This window comes from Mytilus edulis, chromosome 2 (assembly GCF_963676685.1).
Source record: "Mytilus edulis chromosome 2, xbMytEdul2.2, whole genome shotgun sequence".
NCBI lineage: Eukaryota > Metazoa > Mollusca > Bivalvia > Mytilida > Mytilidae > Mytilus > Mytilus edulis.
The window spans coordinates 81,000,301-81,023,792 of NC_092345.1; the positions used below are offsets into that span (position 1 = coordinate 81,000,301).

The 23,492-nt window shown below is 31.4% G+C and overlaps 1 protein-coding gene across 2 annotated transcripts in view; it reads right to left on the bottom strand.

The window, feature by feature from the left end:
• The window catches only part of LOC139513097 (ATP-binding cassette sub-family A member 2-like), a 78,920-nt gene that overhangs the window by 48,495 nt on the left and 6,933 nt on the right, over positions 1-23,492 (bottom strand). For both annotated transcript variants that reach the window (XM_071301272.1, XM_071301273.1), the window contains exons 3-10: positions 10,961-11,054; positions 10,169-10,280; positions 9,132-9,289; positions 7,406-7,527; positions 6,602-6,880; positions 5,868-5,969; positions 4,854-4,955; positions 3,754-3,816 (exon numbers count right to left, since the gene is read on the bottom strand). In XM_071301272.1, coding sequence (XP_071157373.1) covers positions 3,754-3,816; positions 4,854-4,955; positions 5,868-5,969; positions 6,602-6,880; positions 7,406-7,527; positions 9,132-9,289; positions 10,169-10,280; positions 10,961-11,054 — 1,032 coding nt within the window. The remainder of the gene's footprint in view (positions 1-3,753; positions 3,817-4,853; positions 4,956-5,867; positions 5,970-6,601; positions 6,881-7,405; positions 7,528-9,131; positions 9,290-10,168; positions 10,281-10,960; positions 11,055-23,492) is intronic.

Sequence of the window (23,492 nt, forward strand, 5' to 3'; positions counted from 1 at the left end):
AGATATGGTAATGGAGCACTAATCTTCTAAGATGTTAATACCTATCATTATATTCATAGGTTTTCCATCAGGATAAAATACAAATACGTAGTTTTTTTTTGTAATTTATTTTTATTTCATCTGAAAATACACCAAGTATATATTGTGATACATAATTATATAATTAATTCATAATACATATAATGATATTAAATTTTTCAATAACAGTCTAAAATTAAAAAGTTAGTTATGCTAAATGTTCTAAATTTTCTACTGGATCATACACATCCTTTATCACTCTGGATTAGAATACCTGAATATGCTGATAAGGTTAATGATTGCATCAGCCTTCTCCTATAGCCACATGCATCACTGCCTATACAGTGATGTAAAACATGAGAGGTACCAGGAGAGGCCACCAGAGATCATTAACAGATAACATGTTGGACAACATGTTGGACAGAGTCACATAATAAATGTCAACCTAAGTCAAGGGGAGATAATTCAAATACAATCAAACAAAAATTAGTATATCAATATATATATATAACAATAGCAATAAACATAGATAGTACTTTTAAGATGCATACAAATCACTGTCCAGTTGTGATGTGCATCAACATATTATTAATTCTACATGAACTATTATAAAGCCTTAAGTAAGTACATAAATAGAAAGATCTCTCCTCACATGTGAACTAAGTTTTTAATTAATTCCCATTTACTATCAAATTTCTCTCTTGCTCTAGGGGATCTGTAAAAGGAGGTAGATATTTTTTCTATTTGGTAGGAATTTTTAATCATAGCTATGACACCTTTAAGAGTCGGTAATGAAGTATTGAAGCGACATGTATAAATATAATATTTATCCAGAATAGTGAATAAGTTTAGGGAGATATCCCAAGACTCTGACCCAAGAACAATATTTTCCATATTAAGAATTAAAGTTAAATTATTTTCAACTAGAAAAAGTGCTGCAATTTCTAACCACAAATTTCTAACTAGCATACATTCCTAGAAAAGGTGACTTATAGTTTCAAATACGTAGTTGTGCAGACTGATATAGGGGTCATTTTCAAAAAATGTAGAATTTTCAGTACACCCATGCTAAATTTTTTATTTCTAATGGAAATTTCAGTTGTAATGGTTTAAATGAAAGCTTGTCGGATTTGTGATTCAGAATATTAATAATAAACACACCTTACATCTATTTTGATAAGATTAAACTGCATTTAAGTCCGATTTTGGGGGTATTTGTGTGCGTACATTGTCAGAAAAACACATTTCAAATGATTTTTTTCGGATTTTCTGATCGCCTTGATATCTGCTAAAGGGACTTTTTAAGAACGTTAATTATAATTCTAACGAAAAATCGTAGCTTCTTTATCATTGTATGTAACAGATTATCTACAAACTAAATTCAATCAGCATACAGGAGGTTCATGTCTATCCTGTTACAGCTACTTAAATCAGTCGTTAAATTATTCTCCCTATGAATATTGAATCAGTCAGTGTTGATTTCAAAAATGCAAAGTAATCTTTACATTTAAAACGCCTCGTTTCTTGAACGACAGAGTAGAGAAAAGAAATTTCAAGACATTTAGTGAAAAAAATAGAGCGTACTTTTTTTCATGTCTATGCTGTTACCAACCATTTTGATTAATTACACTAACAGTATGGTTGTAAAAAGTGCAATAACGTGTTTGAAACCAAATTCACAATAGAAAACCATAATCACTTCACCAAAGGGAGTAGTTATTTCACAACAGCAATCAAAAACAAAGAAATTTGTCTATCCTGTTACTATGGTTGCTATGGTTACAGTAACAGGATAGACAATTATAGACAAAAACGTTGTTAAATTTTTTATCTTAACACGTAGGTGGAAAACGAATGAAATATTTCATTGTTTGAACTCATCTTAAGGTTATAACGTCTTAATCTTCCCAATTAAGCATTTGCAGGTGCAATACTGATATCAGTAACAGGATAGACAAAAAGGTTACAGGATAGTCTTTTATATAGTGATATATCAGAAACGTACGTTCCTGTTACCAACGAAATAAAGAGAAAAGTAAATTAACTTATGAGGGATTTACTTGATATTGGGTTTATTTGAAAGGGTGAAAAAAGGCCGAACAATAACGATTTTCGGTACTTATACATCTTCGGATTTCAAATGTTTGGCTTTGAGCGTTCCTGATGAAGGTAAATCCAGAAAAGCGCTTCGGACGCAATAAATTATTAAACGTGTTGTTTTATATTTTTACATCACTGGGTCGATACCTCTGCTGGTGGACTATCAGTCCCCGAGGGTATCATCAGCTCAGTAGTCAGTGCTTCGGTACTGACATGATTAAACAAACTTTACTAAAATTGTCCGTTTATAAATTTTGAAATTATTATGAAACTAAGGTTTCAACTCCCTCAGGCAAAGTTGGCTTTAGATGAATTTGGCTATTTATTTTAGGTATTTTTAACATATAGCTCTTCAACGATTTTCGGTACTTATACATCTTCGGATTTCAAATGTTTGGCTTTGAGCGTTCCTGATGAAGGTAAATCCAGAAAAGCGCTTCGAACGCAATAAATTATTAAACGTGTTGTTTTATATTTTTGCTATCTTAGACTTGCATTACTGGTGGTAATTTTTACAACCTTTGAAAACCAATTTTTAGAGCCATTTTTCAGTACAACCTAGAAAATTGGCAAATAATCTATTATTTTACAGAATGAACATATATAGAAGTTTATTCTCTTGAAAACCATCTAATTGGTAACGTAAAACAAGTTTAACATTTTATCTAAACCTTTTCTTAATAACCCAAAATTTCTTTTGAAAATGGTAACAGGATAGACAAAATATTGTACCACCGATAAAAAAATGTTTCAAGATATTCTTGTATGACATCATTAAGATTGCATCTTTTAATATGTTGTTCTTAAAGTACTGTTTGTTTTGATTTGCTTATGAAGAGGGTTGTTTGAATAAGTAACTTTTTATAAATTTTTCAATTTCAAAATTCGACATTTTTTAAAAATGACCCATATAGTGGAGAGAAAAAAATATATATAAATATGAGTAAAAAAATTTTATAACAAAAAACACATGTCATGTATGGAAATATGGTCACACAAGTCTTGTAAATTAACAGATGTCCTGTTAGAATGTACATGTTTAAAACACCTGGCAAGTGTTGAACAATTTTACAGCCTTCAGCATGTTTTAAAAAGTTCTTGCAACTTGTTAACTCTCTATTTGTAGGAGTATGAATTGTGATAGAACTCTAAACCGTAATGGTCATGCTGACGTGAAAAGTTTAAATGCTGGTGTGTTTTTGATCATGCCAAAGTGTGACGCTATCTTGTTGATAGCTATTCATTGTGTGATAATGGTCACGCTGAAGTGCTATGCATAACACACATCATATTTTCAATGTATTTCATGTAAACATATCAATATAGATGTCAATTTCTTTTTTTTAAGAAGCTTTTTATTTTTTTTTAATGTAAATCATAAAGATAATAAAACTGTTTAATTTAAAAAGTCAAGATAAACAGTCATTGCATTTTAAATCCTCACTACAGAGTTGTGTATAAGTCAGATTAAAACAAATAAAAGACCATCACACTTCAGTTCATTTATATATTGACATAAGTAGAAAGACTAGAATAAGTTTACTATTTTTGCAATTTCAGGGGTGAAATAAAGGCTCTTACCATACCTCATCCTTTATTTGGTTTGTGGCTTATAGTCCTAAAGAATGATCTTACCTTTGCCATAAATTCCTTGATGTCATGTATTTCTTTTGTTATATTAAAACTGTCTAAATGAAACTGAAAATATAATTATAATCCATATTAACTAGAGGCTCTCAAGAGCCTGTGTCGCTCACCTTGGTCTATGTGCATATTAAACAATGGACACAGATAAATTCATCATGTGTTCATGACAAAATTGTGTTTTGGTGATCGCGATGTGTTTCTAGATCATACTTTACTGAAAATTCTTGTTGCTACAATTATCTCTATCTATAATGAACTTGGCCAAGAAATTACAGTGGAAAATATTTTCAAAAAAATTTACAAAAATTTACAAATATTTATGAAAATTGTTAAAAATGACTATAAAGGGCAATAACTCCTTAAGGGACAATTTTGGTCATGTTGACTTATTTGTAGATCTTATTTTGCTAAACATTATTGCTGTAAACAGTTTATCTCTATCTATAATAATATTCAAGATAATAACCAAAAACTGCAAAATTTCCTTAAAATAACTAATTTGGGGGCAGCCAACCAAAAACGGGTTGTCCGATTTGTCTGAAAATTTCAGGGCAGATAGATCTTACCTAATAGACAGTTTTACCCAACGTCAGATTTGCTCTAAATGCTTTAGTTTCAGAGTTATAAGCCAAATTCTACATTTTACCCCTATGTTTTATTTTTAGCCATGGCGGCCATCTTGGTTGGTTGGCAGGGTCACGCCACACATTTTTTAAACTAGATACCCCAATGATGATTGTGGCCAAGTTTGGTTAAATTTGGCCCAGTAGTTTCAGAGGAGAAGATTTTTGTAAAAGTTTAGGGACGACGGATGACAGACGCCAGACGACGGACGCCAAGTGATGAGAAAGCTCACTTGATCTTTCAGGTCAGGTGAGCTAAAAATATATGATTTTAAATACATATAAGGCTAAGTATAGTTATACAATTATTCATTTGTTAAAAAGACATTATATGTACACAAGCTAGCAAAATTCATCAGAACACTTAGGTTAATAAATAATCTTGTAACTATAAAATACCACATCATGTATTGCTATTTTATCATGTTATCCTCTAATGACTATTAAGTCACCATACAAACTTACAATTTCTATCATTTCTGTCTCATTTATTTGGCTCTGAAGTTCTGATGATAAACTTTTCAATTCATCTATACTCATATTACATAAACGTTTTTGTAGTTCCCCCTAAAATAAACAAATATATTTTAATTAGTTACAAGGTTTATGCTGGACTTAAAAGGCCTAACTTTTCTGTTAAATTAAAAAATTTAGTGCCGTTTCAACCATTTTGATGTCATACTGTAGAATTATTTATTTTCATGGATTGAGGAAAACTTGCAAATTCATGGATATTTTATTTCGTGGTTTTTGCCAATTTTTTAATGCAACACCTATATAAAATTTGTAATTCATGGTTCATCTGTACCCACAAAATCATCGAAAATTGGTATCCAACAAATAATAATGAGTACACAGTACATAAATATATATTGTAATTGATTTAAAACAATGTAAACAGGCACTTAAAGATATATGTTGTTATTGATTTAAAAAAACGTAAACAGGCACTTAGAGAGCTTAACTCTTCAATACAGCTTTATTTTGGCATTGTACCTGTTAAATGCAATTTATAATATTGTTGTTATAAAGTTGAATGCAATGTTCTGATGTAATCTCAAGTTCCCCAAACAATTTGTTCTTTATCATGGTCGAGTGCTTGAAAACTTTCACTTAACAGTACCAGAAACCTGTCCCAAGTGAAGAACTTCTTAACCACTGCCTCAAGTTTTTTTTTATAGATTTCTGTGGATTTTTTTTTAGAATGTTCTGTTTGATATGGAATAATTTGTAAACTAAATGATTCAAAACCTGTCTGGTCAATTCAATACTTGAAATAGGGTAAGCACTTTATAATATCTATTCTTGAAGATGTCTTTTTTTTACTTTGTTTTGGTGTTGTTACCTCATTGATGTATATGTTGAAATTTGTATTGAAATTCAGCCTGTTTCTGAACAATTCACTCATTAAATCACATCTTTATACTTCTGATCACAATAAATTACTCAGTAGCAATGCTTAAAAAAATATATACCTACCATAAGTATTTTGTCTGAAGACGAATCTTGAATAAATATCTGTAAAAATTCTTTATTATCACAGCTAATTTGATGTAAATTAGAAGGAGACAATAGGATCCCCTGAAATAGGTAAATAATGTTCATTATTCACAAATGGAGTTATTATTCATCCTCTGTGCAAACTCTAATATGTACAAAATGAGTGAAAACTCATAATCATTATCTATCACAAAATGTATCTGATATATAACAGCAACGTAATTATAAACTGCATGGTAGTTTTGTTGTTGTGCATGTATTTCTTTTTTCCACATATAAAATCTCTAGGGATTAATAAACAAAATGGTTTTTTTTAGTATTCGTGCAGTGTCTATATGATACAGAATATCTTTATAAGGTTAAAACCTGATATGAACATGTTTTACAGAGTTTATTCCATCTCGGGTTTGATTAATATTCTTCCTTATGGTCAAAATATTATAGGATTTTCCAGATTCAAATTTCTAATCAGAGTTAGTTCACAATAACATGATTAAATGGGTCGCTTCTAAGTTCTTTTTAGAATTTATACAGAAATTGACACTTTGAAGACAATCCCACATGTAGATTTTCAGTCTTTTTTATAACAAACACAAAGATTTCAATAGACAAATGATATGATAAATATTTTATAATCATTGTAAGGTAAAAACGTCTTAACAGCCTTACAAACTAGTTGAAGTATAATAATTTCATCTTCTTAAATATAATACCTTAAGAATTTGAGCAAGTTCATTGGCTGGCAAGTTAAATGTATCATTTGAAAGAAGCTCAGGATCCATCATATGATTTATCAACTTTTGAATAGCACTATTGTGTAAAGTATCTTCAATACTTGAATCCTGATGCGAAGGTAAATATTTAGTCAAATGATGAAGTATGGTAAATGGTCTGAGATCATGGGTGAACCCTGTTTCCACTTCACGTCGTACTCTCACTTTATATCCCTCTTCTGTATAAAGTATGTCTGATCCAAAAAGAAGTTGGTAAATCTGCAGAAAAATTAGATATGTCTATTTCATAATGTTATGATGACATATAAGATGATGACAGTTCTAAAATGGTCAGATAAAGTATGTTTTACTGAATTTTTGTGCCTTTTACTATCAATAGAATTCATGTTTTGGAAGTAAAACATTTCACAAAGAATGCTGAAGTGATCAAGAATCACATACAAGTCACAATATAATAATACCTCTTTACACTAATGTTTGCTGCTACTCCTTACAGAGGTCAAGATGAATGTCAATTTTTAAACATCAATTATCAACCTTTTTGCATTCATTAGAAACTTTTGCTTTTGAATGAGTAGGAAAGCAAGAAAAATGTGTCAATTTTAAACCAATTTTTGAAAGTTTAATGTTGTTCATGACTTATCTTTTTCTTTTTTTCACATACTTATATATACTTTCAACATGTTCAATTCTGAATTTCAATAAAGCAAAAAGATTAACTTTAGTGTTTATAACATAAAACTTTACAGATGCTTTCACTTATTTTGAGTGTAATTTACTCACTTTGCGTATATTTATTGTAGAATTTAACAATGAATTGACATCTTCTATTGGAATAGACAGGTTATTATGAAGAAAGTCTGCAAACTTATCCTTGTCAGTCAACACAGAGTACACTGTTAAATCTACAAGTAATAAACTGTTATCACAGAGATATGTCTTGCCTTTATGTAATTTTGATTATGCAAATGTTGAAATCCAAATAGCAATACTTAAACATTTTACACAAGTTATGCAAATATTCAAAGTCAATGAAGCATGACTGAGTTATAACTTATATGGCTAAACAATCTCCATGTAAATGAAATGTGCCAATGCTAATACAACTGCATACCAAATACCAATGACTTATTATAAGTCCTTCCCAAATCTAAATACAAACATTAACTTGTAAACTATGTAAAAGTTTCAAAGTCAATGAACCATGAAGAATGTGTTGGGTTATATAATCTCCATGGAAACAATACTTGCAAATGCCAAAGCATACCAAATATCAATGACTTAACATAAGCAGTTCATCTTAAACTGATCTAATCACAAACTAATACATGTAAACTAAGATAAGTTTCAAAGTCATTAGACTGTGACTGAAGGACAAGGCCAAATATTCTCCATGGAAATGAGATGCGCCAAAGCTTATACAACTGCATACCAAATATCATTGACCTACCACTAATGGATCCCCTTGAACTGACCTAATCACAAACTGATACATGATAACTTAGAAATATTTTCAAAGTCAATAGACCATGACTAAGGGGGTAGGGCCAAATAATCTCCATGGAAATGAGATGAGCCAATGCTTATACAACTACATACCAAATATGATTGACCTACCACTAATGGATCCCCTTGAACTGACCTAATCACAAACTGATACATGATAACTTAGAAATATTTTCAAAGTCAATAGACCATGACTAAGGGGGTAGGGCCAAATAATCTCCATGGAAATGAGATGAGCCAATGCTTATACAACTGCATACCAAATATGATTGACCTACCACTTGTTGTTCTCCATAAACTAGACCTAATCACAAACTAATACATTGTTGACACTGTCGCCGTCGACGACAAGGCGAGACAAAAATTGAGGAGGCATTTATAAAGTAATCTAATTCTTACAATTGTTAATATCTGAAATACAATGTCTCTGCATTGATAAATCATCAATGATTTATTACTTGTAGTTGCTACAATCTGGACCTTAACGCAAACTGAAGCAAGGCTAACCATGAATTACATGTAGACTAAGGTGACCATAATTTCTAGAAGTAGGAGACTATCATTACTGTTAAATAATTGTACACTTCAAATTAATAAATTATTTATATCTTGTAGTTTATATGAAGACCCTACTTTGACCTATAATGGTTTACTTTTACAAATTGTGAATTGGATGAAGAGTTGTCTCATTGGCACTCATTCCATAACATCTTATATATATTTAGTGCAAAGCTAAGTGAGAACCATTTATGCATAAAATGATAAATGTAGATCAATGTGGAAACCTTATGAATAATTACATTTATTTTTTTTGGTTATACTCTGTTAATGGGTTGCTGTCTCATTGATGTTTATATGTCATTTATCAACTCTATCTCTCTATAATACCAAACATAAATGGCTGCATACAAAAAATCAGTCTTCATTATTGCAGACAGATTTACAGGATGGTTTGAAAGTAAGACACACAAGTTACTACATAAACTGTATGTTAGTAACTCACTTTTAGTACTATGAAATGTGTCATGCATATCAGCAGTATTGTCTATAATACTTCTAAAGGTATCTGGAAGGTCATCCATTTCTGATGGAGAGTAACCTTCCTGGAAGAAATGATGATTTTCTGCTACCGTCTGCAATCTGTTTAAAAATTCTGTAGTTCTGAAATTACACCATGTAAATAAAATAAGTTGAGTTAATAAGAATTTTAAGCTTAATTTTGAGTGTGTCTTTCTTTTAAAGGATTGTTTCAAATTAGTGTTAAGCTATTCAGGTATTTTTCATCATTTGTTTCCAATTTCATCACTCATACAATAAAAAAACTGTAGACACAGAGATAAGCCTTCACCTATATGTAATTTTGATAGTACCGGTAGATTGATTCAGATGTTGAATTAAAACTGCAATACTTTAAAATGTAACACAGTTCTGCCAACTTTTCATGAAGCAAATGCGTGAGATTTGGCCAAAAGAGAAAAAACAATAGATCATAGGAAAATGCAACCAAGAAAGCATAAACATGTGCGAGTCTCACACTAAATGACTACTACCCCAAACAAAAAATATGCATATCCTTTCAACTAAGTAATAGAGATAGATATTCACTTATATATTTTTTTTATTCAAGAGATTTTTTGCTATGTCAATGTGTGTGTGAGGTGCAAAACCAAATGTCTGAAAAATATTTCTTTTTAAAGTATTAACTGTAACTGAATTTGAATAAAGATAGCAAAATGTTGTTGAATACTATAAGATACAACAGTTACTTTTATAATGAGTATCTTTTTCTGTCATTAAAGCTAAAGCAACCAACTTCAAGTCTATGACAGCAATTTATTAACAAATGAACCAGAACAAGTGTAAACTTTCCCTGTGACTTCACATCAAATATTAACTCAATATATGCAGCCATAACACAATTAGTGTATCATGTATAATGATATATTGATTAAACCACATATCCTCGTAACTTTAAAAAATGACAAGGGCATAAAAGAAGTTAGTGAAGTTTTATTCTTTACTGGTCATTTCACAACATACTTAGCATGTGGAAAAGTAAGGAAACCAAATTCATCTCTCTGAGCTCCATCACAAAACATTTCCATAATTGGAATAATTCCAGCTGATGGTAAAGGGAAAGCTGACTGGTGACCTAGAATAAAAATATAATCAAAAGTTTTGGTTTCATAATACTACATTGTAGCTGTCATAAAATAATTAACATGAAATTAAAATTAAAAAAAAATTACTTTATTACCTTGTGTTTTATTAATACATGCCAAGCGAAGTGCATTCAGAAGTCAACAGTGAATACAATAAAATGCAATATGCTGTTACATCACTGACCAAGGTTAGGGGAGGATTGAGTGCTTACAGACATTTGTAACCCCATCACATTCTTTAATCTTTATATGCTTGACCCAGGTCAGATACCAGTAATTCTATTATTGTTTATGGTTGTTGTCTGCAATATTTTATTTTTTATTTATATTTTGTTGCATAAATCAGGCCATTGATTTTCAAGCTTGAATTTCCCCACATTTCATTATGAACTAAATGTTACAGGTTTTACTCATTGTTGAAGGCTGTAAGATGAACTGTAAATGTTTATATCCACTTCCTTTCGTCTCTGGTAAATGGTTGTCTCATTGACAATTATTTTACATCTCCTTATTGTTTTCATTTAGATTTGACAAAAAACAATGATCTGAAACAATGTATGTTATGATAGATATGAGTTTCAATACTAATAATATATATGGCAGGACAGAGTGTTTTCCTTTTTATAATGTTAAATGAACCATCAATTTGAATGTGTATCTTGTTCCTTACCTGTTCTGACTGGAACTGGTGGTTGTCGCTCTCTGATCAACAGGAGGATTAAAAACAATACTAATGGAATGCATACTTCAAACAACAAAACAAACTGAAAATAAATCAAATTGGTAAAATTAATAATAAGCAGAACTGCCTGTAACATTTTCTAACAAATGATGTTTTACTTTCCTTTTTCAAATCCTGTATGTCGTTACTGAAAAGAATGAGTTTATGTACTGTAAAATCAAAAATTATTGCAAAGTTTTTATTATTGCGAATAATGCAACTCTGTGATTTTTGCAATAATAAGAACTGGGATTCTGATATCTACATATAAATGTATGAGCAGCAGATTGCCCTGAAATAGCAATAATTAATCTCAAATTTTTAAATTCACGCAATAATTTATGAATTTACAGTACTCCTTTTTTTCAGTCAGAAATTTAAATGTTGTAAACAAAGAAAAGAAATATTTTTTGTTCATATTTTTTTTAATGTCATGAAACCAAACAGATCTAGTAAAAGCATCATCACACTGTGCTTGTCTGTCTGTCTTTCTATCTTTCAATTCATATTTATGTGTAAATCAGGTCACAGGACAATCTGCAGTCTTCAGATGTCATCTTTATTGGTACATATGTAATTAGATGACTTCTAGTCCTAAAAGACTCATTTGATGTTAAAATGTTATTACATTTACATGCAATGCATAGTGTTTTTTTTACCTTACTTGTGTATTTCTGGGAAATATTTTTGTATTCTATAAATCAAATTAAAAAGTTAGTCAATTGGCAGGTAATGAATTTTTTCCCCCTATATACCTTAATATAACACAAGGTACTTAACTAAATTTTTTGAAAAATGTCACCCAGTCCTGAATTTCCGTTATTTTTCGATTTCCTCGGTTTTCAAAACTACTTAAACTTATTATGCTGTAAATCTAAATTGATTTATCTACACAATGGTATATGACACGACTACCATTGTTGTCGGGATCACTAGTAGCAGGCCTTGGAAGTCGGTCAACATGAATTTTTTTGCATACCGCTCCAGACTTGGCAACACCAAGTCCGCAGTGATTGATTTATTATAAAAATTATTAATAAAAAAAAACTGTCAGCTTCCCTCTGAATATATCAATTATTATTTTTATTGTAAATTCTTTAAAGATTATGTGATACAAACCCAAATTAGTGTTATTTGAGGTCTGTCAAATGTGTCAGGAGTTATAAATTGACTAAAATTTCCCACATTTATTTTTAGCCACACGATTGACCAATGAGAAACCGGTATATCAATACTTGCGGACTCTGTGTTGCCGAGTCTGGAGCGGTATGCAAAAACAAATCACGTTGACCGACTTCTGAGGCCTTCTACTAATGACCTGACAACAATGGTAGTTGTGTCATATACCATTGTGTAGATATATCAATTTAGATTTACGGCAAACTGAGTTTAAGTAGGTTTGAAAACCGAGAAATCGAAAAATAACGGAAATTCGGGACTGGGTGACATTTTTCAAAAAATTTAGTTAAGTACCTTGTGTTATATTAAGGTATATAGGAATTTTTTTATTCTGAGACAAGTGCCTGTGGCTAATGCTCCTTTCAAGGTTATAATTTTTCATTAGATCTTTCGACTTCTAATCAATAAAAATTCATCCTATTCATGAAATAAACATCAAACTTATGTTAATAATCACTTTTTATCATCTTATCAGGGAGCAATTTCCCATAATCAAGCTGTCACCAGTACACTGAACTTTTTTGTATCAGCTGATTCTGAATCAAACAAATGAAGGTCAATCAAACTTATTAACATTTTATAGAAATACCTATTTTATCTTCAGTCATGTTATCACCAACAGTATTTAAACTACCGTACCAACAAGAGTAAACTTGAAATTTTTTTTTTGCCTATCTTTAAAACATAATTTTTATCATGTTAGAGTGAACATGCATTAAGGTCTTCCCCATATGTGAGGGGCCTGAGGGGGGGGGGGTCTCATCACGATTCACAAGTTGATTTTTTTGTCAATCATGATTCACAGAAAATAAATTTCCATGATCACAAATCTCGAAATCATATATAAAAAAAAGAATCTACAGAAAAACAGATCACAATAGCGAAAATGTGCCAATCATGAAGAACGAAAATAACCCATCAGGCCCCTCATATGTCCACTGATTTAAATGAGAACTATCTGATTCTATAGTATGATATTATAGAAAAGTGAGGCTATGAGATATCAATCCATGGCACAAAATCGTGCAGTATATGCACAGCACAAGACAAAATAAACTGTTGACACAGAGGTATGTCTTGCATGTCTGCATAAAATTCAGAAAAAGCCAATCTGAAGGACAGCGACATTGCTACTTGTAATTAATTCGAAGTAACTGGACCTTGAACTAGTCGGTAGGACCTGGAATAAGTTGACATACTGAGATGTACAGACATTAATTAAACCTACTAGAAAATACTGTTGTATATTGTAAGATTTTGTTTTAAAACAAACTAACTTCGGCAGAAAACTAGTTCAAAATTAACTGACCATGGCCTAGGAGGCAGGACATAAAATAGTTGTCCAGTGGTGGATCCAGCCAATTTTAGTGTGTTAGGGGTGGGGTTCCCAATCAAGGATAAAGTATATTATAGTAAAATGCATTCATCAATTTCTGTATAAAATGTTATTAATCATAAAAAGTATGAATCATAGAGCCATGAACCTCAAGTCAAAATAAAGACACCTCAGCATCAAGATATATTACGTCAGGTTTCTGGTGGATGGCAAACTAGAATATTCACCCATGGGAATCCCCACTAACATCATTAAAATAAATCTATGGGTCAGTTATACTCATTCATGTTTTGATTTGGATCATGTCAAAAAACAGTGAATGTGTCCTTTTAACTGCTGAAAATAACTTTAACATAGAAGTAAGTGTGATGTTGACCTTTCAGTAAACTTGTATCAACTAGAATTCAAATCATTGATTTATTACTGAATGTCTGAGACTTCATTCAGACATCTGTGCTCATGATTCCCTGCTGAACAATGAAAGTGACAAGTTCAGATATTTCTTGTTTAGACTATATATAGAACTAACATGTACATATATATATATATATATTTGCCTGCCTAAAAGATTTCTATTAATTCTATTATGGAAGTGTAATTAAAAGTGTATTAAATGAATAGCAGTTTGTTAAAATGTCAATACAGCCAGCTATATGTACAATGTTGTTACTATGGCATTATGTAATGTACTTTTACAAATCAATGTCTGGTCCAAGACTTTAAAACATGATAAAAGGAATCAATTAAAAATATTAAATGACATATTGATGATCAATTAATTGTACAAAATAAAACCAGTTAGATGGTGTTTATTTTAATTCATGATTAAATCTCTGCTATATGTACACTCAAAGAAAATGAACAGCACAGTACATATAAAAACAGGAAGATTTGGTTTGATTGTCAATGAGAAAACTATCCACCACAGACCAAATGATGTAGATGAAAGCAACTATAGGTTACCGTATGGCCTTCAACTGAGTGACTGAGCAAACAACATATCATATACCTGTAATAAGCCATCCTGATGTTCACGGTCACCATTATAGTATTAATGAATGGGTGTTTTTATAATGGCCCTGTTAGGCAGCAACCATTTGATTTTCTGGGGGGGGCTATGGTTTTTTTTTCTGTACAAACTTTTTTTTTCGCCTGTGGCGAAAAACAATATATTTTTTTCGTGACAAGTCGAAAACAATTTTTTTCTTTCAATTTTAGCATTACATATAGTGGCAGCTGAGGGTGAAACAAACATTTTTTTTTCTCAGAATCAAAAACAAATTATTTTTTTCTCCAAAAACTGGAAACAAACTTTTTTTTCCAAAAAAAACCATAGCCCCCCCCCCCAGAAAGTCAAATGGTTGCTGCCTTATATGTCCAAGGTCTGTTATAATGGTCGAGGAAGTCTGTAATGGCCTGAGGCAACGCCGAGGGCCATTACAAACATCCGAGGCCATTATTACTGACCAAGGACATATAACAGAGCCATTATAAAAACACCCATTTCTTAATACATTTATTAACCAACTGAATAAAAGTGTATGTGTTAATATACCAAATTTCCAAGATATTAAGTTGACAAAAGTTATGTGTTGAAAAACAGGAGGAACAGTGATCCCTATATATGGTTCTTTAATGTTGGTTGCTGGTTACTAAATTAAATAAAATACAAAAAAGTATTATACTCTTTATATGTACCAACTTAATTTTATTAACTTTATTAAAAACCCTAACTGTGTTTTATACAGACCAACCGGGCATTAATACAGGGCCATTACAAAAAAAACCAGGGCCATTACAGAAAAACAGGGCCATTACAGAAAATATGTTATTTTTAATAACCAGTCATTTTTGGCAATAATGTACTTAGTTGGTTAATAATTAGTTATATTTATAGTTTATACTATAAATAACCAGATGCTCTGCAGGGCTCAGCTCTATACGACCGCAGTTGTTGAACCCTGAACGGTTGGGGCAAATTTTGTCACAATATTCAAGCTTGATACTGTCTGAATTTGGATTGTGATCAACTTTTGGACAAAATAAATGTGGTCAAAGATCAACAAATCTATTGCACAATAATGTGCAATTGAAGATTTCTTCTTGAAACTTTTCAAAATATGAAACTTGAAAAATTTTGAAAAAAAAAAGAATCCCTAAAAAAATTGTAAACAAGAATTCCCCCCCCTTTAAGCAATAACTCTTAAACTCAATTCCATCCTTTCCTTTGTAGTATGGAACTGTGTAGTACAATTTCAGAGAGATCGATCCATACACTTAAACACCAGTTATTGTTTGGAAACTAGAAACATGCTTCTTCTTGACCCTTTTTTGCCCTTAATTCCTACATATTTTGGGCAATTAATCCAAAACTTAATCCCAGCCTCCCCTTTATTATATGGAACATTGTGGAACAATTCTAGAGAGATCCATACAATTACACACAAGTTATTGTCTTGAAACTAGAAAAATGCTTGTTTTTGGCCCTTAAAGGGAAATTCCGCGATTTTTTACTTATCATCTAATTATGTTCATCTTAACATAAAAAACACATTTGCAAAGTTTAAAATTTATATTCCTATGTTTTTGAATAAATTTAATTAATTATTGTTGAGATTTTTTTCATAAAATATTTATTGAACATTTTTACTGATATTGAACTGAAAATATTTCAGTTCTATTTACCGTTATTGTTTTGATAATCATTTCAATGCAACTAATGTGTGAGCAGAGTGTGTATATTATTTTGTAAAGGTCACTGTATATTTCTCGGCTTGAGGTCAATTCGTTTACCTTGTAGCTATTTAGCCGCAGGTGCGAGTTCAAGCGTACACAGGTATAAATGTTGTTATTTGGAAAGGATAAACAGAAAGGATTAGAAAGAGTATGCTGTCACGATGTTAATACACTAAGATTTAAAACACGATGAGAATAAAGATACAATAATTAAATTGTGTAAATTAATTGAAAATAAAATTCAGATTCGTAATTCCGAAAGTGTATAAAAATAAAAGGAAACAATTTTTGATTACTTTCTTAGCAGCAATTGGCGTAAAGATTCAAATATGAAGCAAAAAATAGTAGTTTTAATCTTTTATAAAAACTAAATGCAATATTACCCAATTTGATATACCATTGTACATCTGTTTGATATCATTGACTTTACCGGAATTTCTTAACTTGTATTCAAATCTGGCTGTGTTTAAATGCTAATAAAACTATTGCAATTTTAAAGTTTTTAATTGACAAAAAAATACAACATACAACATGCATGATTTTTTTTTAGTTTCTTTTTAACATTTTATTCTTACATAATTAAATTCATTTGACAATCATTTACACGAACTTTTTGTGAAAAGAATATCAATTATCTAAGCTAAGGCATTATTTCTTTTGAGGATTTTTGAGGATTTTTTTTTAAATTCTATGATAATATTTGTGCAATGTTGAACATGATAGCTGTCATTAATCCAAATAAGTAATACAGTAGTTGTAATAAAAGTTATATTTTAGTCATGCATAACTGATATTGACGAATTTATAATAGTTCGTCCATACATCGTTGTTCTTGAAACAATCATTATTAGTATACATGTAAGTTTCCTGACGTATAAGAGCCATTGAGGATGAGCTCCAGAGAAATCAGACTAGTGGCGTTTCGTTCGTTTGTTTGTTGGGAAAGGAGAGGAAATGCAACCGCTTGTACAGATAAACGACAGAATTACCATACAAGCATTTATAGTCAACACAATCAGAAAGAGTTCCCATCGTTAGACGGGGAATATGAAGGCTTCCAAGAATGAACAAGTGACATGTCTAACTCTGAACAGTTAGAAAACAGACTATCGACATCGACCGCTTGTTCTTAATATTTGAAACTGTATGCATATATATACGTATACGTTTATGATATATATAGTGATGAGTTCTTGCGTCTGACAAAAACTAAATTCCTTCATGGTTATATCTTGCCATACGTTTATATTGGTTTGTAAGGTGATTACTCACAATCGTGTTTTTGAGATATAGATTCATTTCAATACAGAAATTTCGTCTATATATTTCACAAGTGTATAACACGGAGAAGCTCTGAAGGTCCATTACTCCCATTTTGTTTGGGTGTGAACCATCGATGTTTACAGCAACATCACAGAATAAGATGATGATGGTAGAAAGAACTATGGGCGTCATGTGGCAAATATTACATGCATATCGGACAATGAGTTGTCAATCTGTATGAAAAGATTTCCAATACAACCATATTATTGAGAAGGAATGTTTACATGCTATACTCTCGTACTAGTATTACAGGGTTCTTGTGGCGTTCACCTTAGACACACATCTTTTTAACGATGTTAAAAAAAAAGACAGAACCAATTTAATGTCATATTTCCCTATTTTTTAAATATAACTAAAAGTCTTTTATCTGACAAGAATACCCCTATTTAGCGAACAAGTAATTTATTCTTTTTTCTGATATTAAATACCAAGAAAGAAAACAAATCCCGAAATTAATTTGAAACTTTGATACTCAAAAGTTTCCCAGCAAAATATTCACATTCCCTGGGGATAATTAGTGTTCGTCCAGTGGCATATATAACAATTGTGATGACGAATTACTTCCTTTGTTCGAGAACAATCTTATTGAAATATAAATCTGTGATTTTACTAGGTCCACAGCTTCAATGAACCAAAGCAAAAGTTATACATCGACCTGTATTTAAATCAAATTGGTTCTCTTCTTCTTCTGGTATACAATAGTCTATCGACATTCGATGATTACATACTGTTGGCATACGTGGACTAGTCTATTTACAACACTTTTACCCCTATTTATTCAAAATATATGTTTTTTTCTTATGTTCAATGTATACATGTATATATTTTAAATTGCGCTATAGTTCCGTAACTTTCTATCCAGTCGTATAAACGAATCGTCGGCAAGTGCGTACATTTTTTTAAATCAATATTTCTGGTCTGTTCCAATCTGTCCTTCACTATTGACAATGACTATATATTACATTTTCCCAAATTCACCCTTGGAAAAAATATTTAAATAGATTTTAATTTCATCAAATCTTATTTTTTGGGTATTATTTATATGTTTATGAATTATATTCTTTACACCAGAAATGTTATTTATAAACAAGCGTATGAGTTTAGTAATGACAAGTAAGACAGAGTTGTATATTATTCATCTAATAGTTCAAAATGGAAAGTTATAAGTTATAAGTTATCAGCCGTGTACACTGATCAATACCTGCAGAAGTGAAACGATGCATGAACTTGCAAGCCCGACAGGAAATCGCTTGAATACCTGGACGTGTCACCTCACACCCCTCACAATACCTTTGGAAGTAATACCTTTAGCCATGCTGGTGATCAGATGAGGGAAGATCAAAATATATTTATTTATTACTTTAAAGAATTATGAACAAATTAGATTTTCGAAAACAATTTTCACGGAACACTTATTTATGATTTCAACTTTGACTTTTCACCTAATTCCAATATCAACAGTTTAAAAACAACAGACCATGGTAATTTAAAAAAAGTAAGAATATTTTTCGTATCAAGTTAGTTAGTCTGATAAAACAACCGTACGATTGACAAGATATCGACACGCAATTACGACTACATCGGTTACTGTAGTTTTGTTTCTTTGTGGTTTATAGACATATCGTTTTTATTAATCGGGAAAGAAGACAAAATGGCGGATCGCAGAGAATTGATACTCTAAATTTAAAATCGATGGTGATCGCTTATCTAGCGGAATAAAACTTTAATATCTATGAATTTGAGCATTTTTATACAGAATGAACATAATATCAATTTTTGATTTTTTTGCGAAGTTTCCCTTTAATTCCTAAACTTTGAACCCATAACCCCATAAATGAATCCAAACCTTCTACTTGTGGTTTTAAACATTGTGGTACAATTTTAGAGCAATTGAAATACTTATACACAAGTTGTTATCCTTAAACTAGAAAACTGCTTGTTTTTGGCCCCTTTTGGGTCCCTAATCCTAAACGGTTCGGACCATCATCCCCAAAATCGATCTCAACCTTCCTGTTGTGGTATTGAACCTTTTAAAAAATTTAATAAAGATCTATTGATTTAAACTATAGTTATGGTCTGACAACTAATGTGTCTTTGAACAATGCAGACGAGGCGGACAACAACGACGACATCATACCATTATATGATCCAAAAAAAAAATTTGCGGTCATATAAAAATTAAAGGAATCCTATGTCTTGATGTCTTGTAATTTAACTTTAAATTTGAATAATTACATTAGATGTATGTTTCATTATAATACGTTACTCTGATTGGCTTACTGCAATCTCGCTTTATTCCTTAATCAACTTCATTACACAATAAAATTTAACATTTATGATGAACCTAGGTACCACAAGTAAATAAAATAAAAACTTGATAAAAATCGGGTTTTTATGATCCTAGCTAAAAAATGTAATTATAAGTATTGAAAGCTTCTTTTTGCAACTTCATAGGGTTGTAAAATCATTGACCGTGCACACATATTTAGAATGAAGAGCTTCCGCGCTTCATACAAAATGTACTTCAGTCAACGCTTTAACACCCCAATGAAGTTACATAAAGAAGCATTCAATTCTTAAATAAAATAGATTTGAATCTCACTGCATGCTTTTTTTGTTGTTGCTTATTGAATAAAATGCTCCACTGGTCACATCCTGATACACCAGCAGAGGTTGAACTTTGAATAGCTGGGGCAAGTAGGGACACTACATTCAAGCTTGACACAGCACTGAATTTGGATTGTGATTAAATATCTGACATAACATAGTCATGATAGTTTCGGACACAGAATGAATATGGTGTAAGAACTTATTTCCAAAATAAAATTTTGAAATTGGACATTTACCTTTTATGGTCAAATAACCAAAATCTAAATAAATGGTAAGATTAAGCATATCAAAGAAACCCAAGAATTTAAATTTAATTTTGATAAAATCAAACAATGTTTAATTTTGGGCCCTTTGGACTGAAATGTGGACCAGTGTGATAACAGGGCCCACAATCCAAAATCTAAATAATGGTTAAATTCATCATATCAAAGAACCCCAAGCAATCCTGCCAATCCTCCTGTTTGAGAGGGAGTCTCGCGCTAATTAAAATCAATATAAACATTGAAATATTAAAATTTATCAAGACCTATTAACAAGAGTGCACACACTGAAATGTCTCGCCTTCTTTACTAATCATTGATATTATGTTGATACTCCTAAATATAAAGCTTTATTACGACTGTCACATAAACTTAACATGAACCATGAAAATGAGGTCAAGATCAGTTGAACCATATGCCAGGCAGACATGTACAGCTAACAATGCTTCCATACAACAAATATAGTTGACCTATTGCTTATAGTTTAAGAAAATAGACCAAAACACAAAAACTCAACACAGAGCAATGAACCATGAAAACCAGGTCAAGGTCAAATAAAACCTGCACGACTGACATATAGATCATAAAATATTTCCATACACCAAATATAGTTGACCTATGACATATAGTATAAGATAAAAAGACCAAAACTCAAAAACTTAACTTTGACAACTGAACCATGAAAATGAGGTCAAGGTCAGATGACATCTGCCCGCTAGACAAGTACACCTTTCAATCATTCCATACAACAAATATAGTAAACCTATTGCATAAAATATGAGAAAAACAGACCAAAACACAAAAACTTAACTATAACCACTGAACCATGAAAATGAGGTCAAGGTCAGATGACATCTGCCCGTTAGACATGTACACCTTACAATCATTCCATACAACAAATATAGTAAACCTATTGCATAAAGTATGAGAAAAACAGACCAAAACACAAAAACTTAACTATAACCACTGAACCATGAAAATGAGGTCAAGGTCAGATGACACCTGCCAGTTGGACATGTACACCTTACAGTCCTTCCATACACCAAATATACTAGACCTATTGCTTATAGTATCTGAGATATTGACTTGACCACCAAAACTTAACCTTGTTCACTGATCCATGAAATGAGGTCGAGGTCAAGTGAAAACTGTCTGACGGGCATGAGGACCTTGCAAGGTACGCACATACTAAATATAGTTATCCTATTACTTACAGTAAGAGAGAATTTAACATTACAAAAAATCTGAACTTTTTTTTCAAGTGGTCACTGAACCATGAAAATGAGGTCAAGGACAATGGACATGTGACTGACGGAAACTTCGTAACATGAGGCATCTTTATACAATATATGAAGCATCCACATCTTCCACCTTCTAAAATATATAGCTTTTAAGAAGTGAGCTAACACCGCCGCCGCCGGATCACTATCCCTATGTCGAGCTTTCTGCAACAAAAGTTGCAGGCTCGACAAAAATCAGTCTGATATGTATAGATTATTACATGGCATTTTTCATATCAAACCCTTTATCGGCCCAAGGTTGTGATATCAGCCCAAGAGCCGGAGGCTCGAGGGCTGATATCATGAACGAGGGCCGATAAAGGGTCTGATATGAAAAATGACATGTAATTATCTTTTTATCATATACTTCAGCAGAAGATATACAGACAAGAAATATTAAAATTTAATTTTTGTTTGTCTTTGCACTTTCAGAAAATATTTACAGACAACCAAAACAAGTTCTTTACTGCTTTTACTGGCTTTAAATTTTTTATTGATAACAAGCATTTTATTTGTTTATTCATGTTCTTCAATAATATTGTCACCTCATTTATGTCTTTCAAAACAAGTTTAACTTAATTCATTTTTGCTCCTCAACTATTTTGGGAAAAGTCTTATCACTTGCCGTTTTCCGCGTTCTGTTGTCAATTTCAATCAAATTTCCGGAAATGCACGAAGTTGCATGTGATAAACGTCACGGAAATTAACGGAAAGGCATGTGATAACATTCCGGAAGCAGTCAATAAAGGTACCTTTATCAGCCCGCTATGGAAATTCTTAAGAATCTGGTCAATAAACCTAGTAATCCTTTCATAGCCTTTTGATATTTTTAAATGTTATTGAACTGTAAAATTTTAGTAATATTTTATACAAGTATATGATAAACATGTATATCTGCCTGAAATCTTAAAGTACATTGAGTTTATTAATGTAAGTCATGATGAACACAGTCTATAAATAAAATTCAACTGGAATAAAAGTCATATGTCACAAACTCATATGTACTTCTGTAATTGCTCATTTTACAATTAAATACAAAAGAATAATAATCACATCCTATCAGAGAGCAATTTCCCATAATCAAGCTGTCACCAGTACACTGAACTTTTTTGTGTCAGCTGATTCTGATTCAAACAAAAGTGGGTCAATCTAACTTATTAACAATTCATAGAAATACTTATTTTATCTTCAGTCATGTTATCACCAACAATATTTAAACTACCAACAAGAGTAAACTTGCAAAAATGTCTCCCATATTTATAAAACATAAATTTTTATCATGAGCAAACGTGTAAAAAGGTCTACCCAGTATATTCACTGTTCTATACATACATACAGTGATAACACTGTGTTCATGGATTTGAAGTGTGGTTTATATTTTTATTACAAAAATAACAAGAAAGTACACATTGTAATGCATAGCATACCTAATTTTGTAATTCAGAGTTCCGGTATTGGAAAACAGGGAGTAAGTGTCTTAGCAGACCCTAGAAGCACACACATTACAACTCATCACTGCCAAGCTCTTGACTTCAGTACCTTAACCCTAATTCTTTCCACACAAGAAGTTGCATAAGACCTCAAGCTCATGACTTAATATTAAGTTATTCTGTTAAGTACATGTAAAATTAAGAATGGAAATGGGGAATGTGCCAAAGAGACAACAACCCGACCACAGAGCAGACAACAGCAGAAGGTCACCAACAGGTCTTCAATGCAACGAGAAATTCTCGCACCGGGAGGTGTCCTTCAGCTGG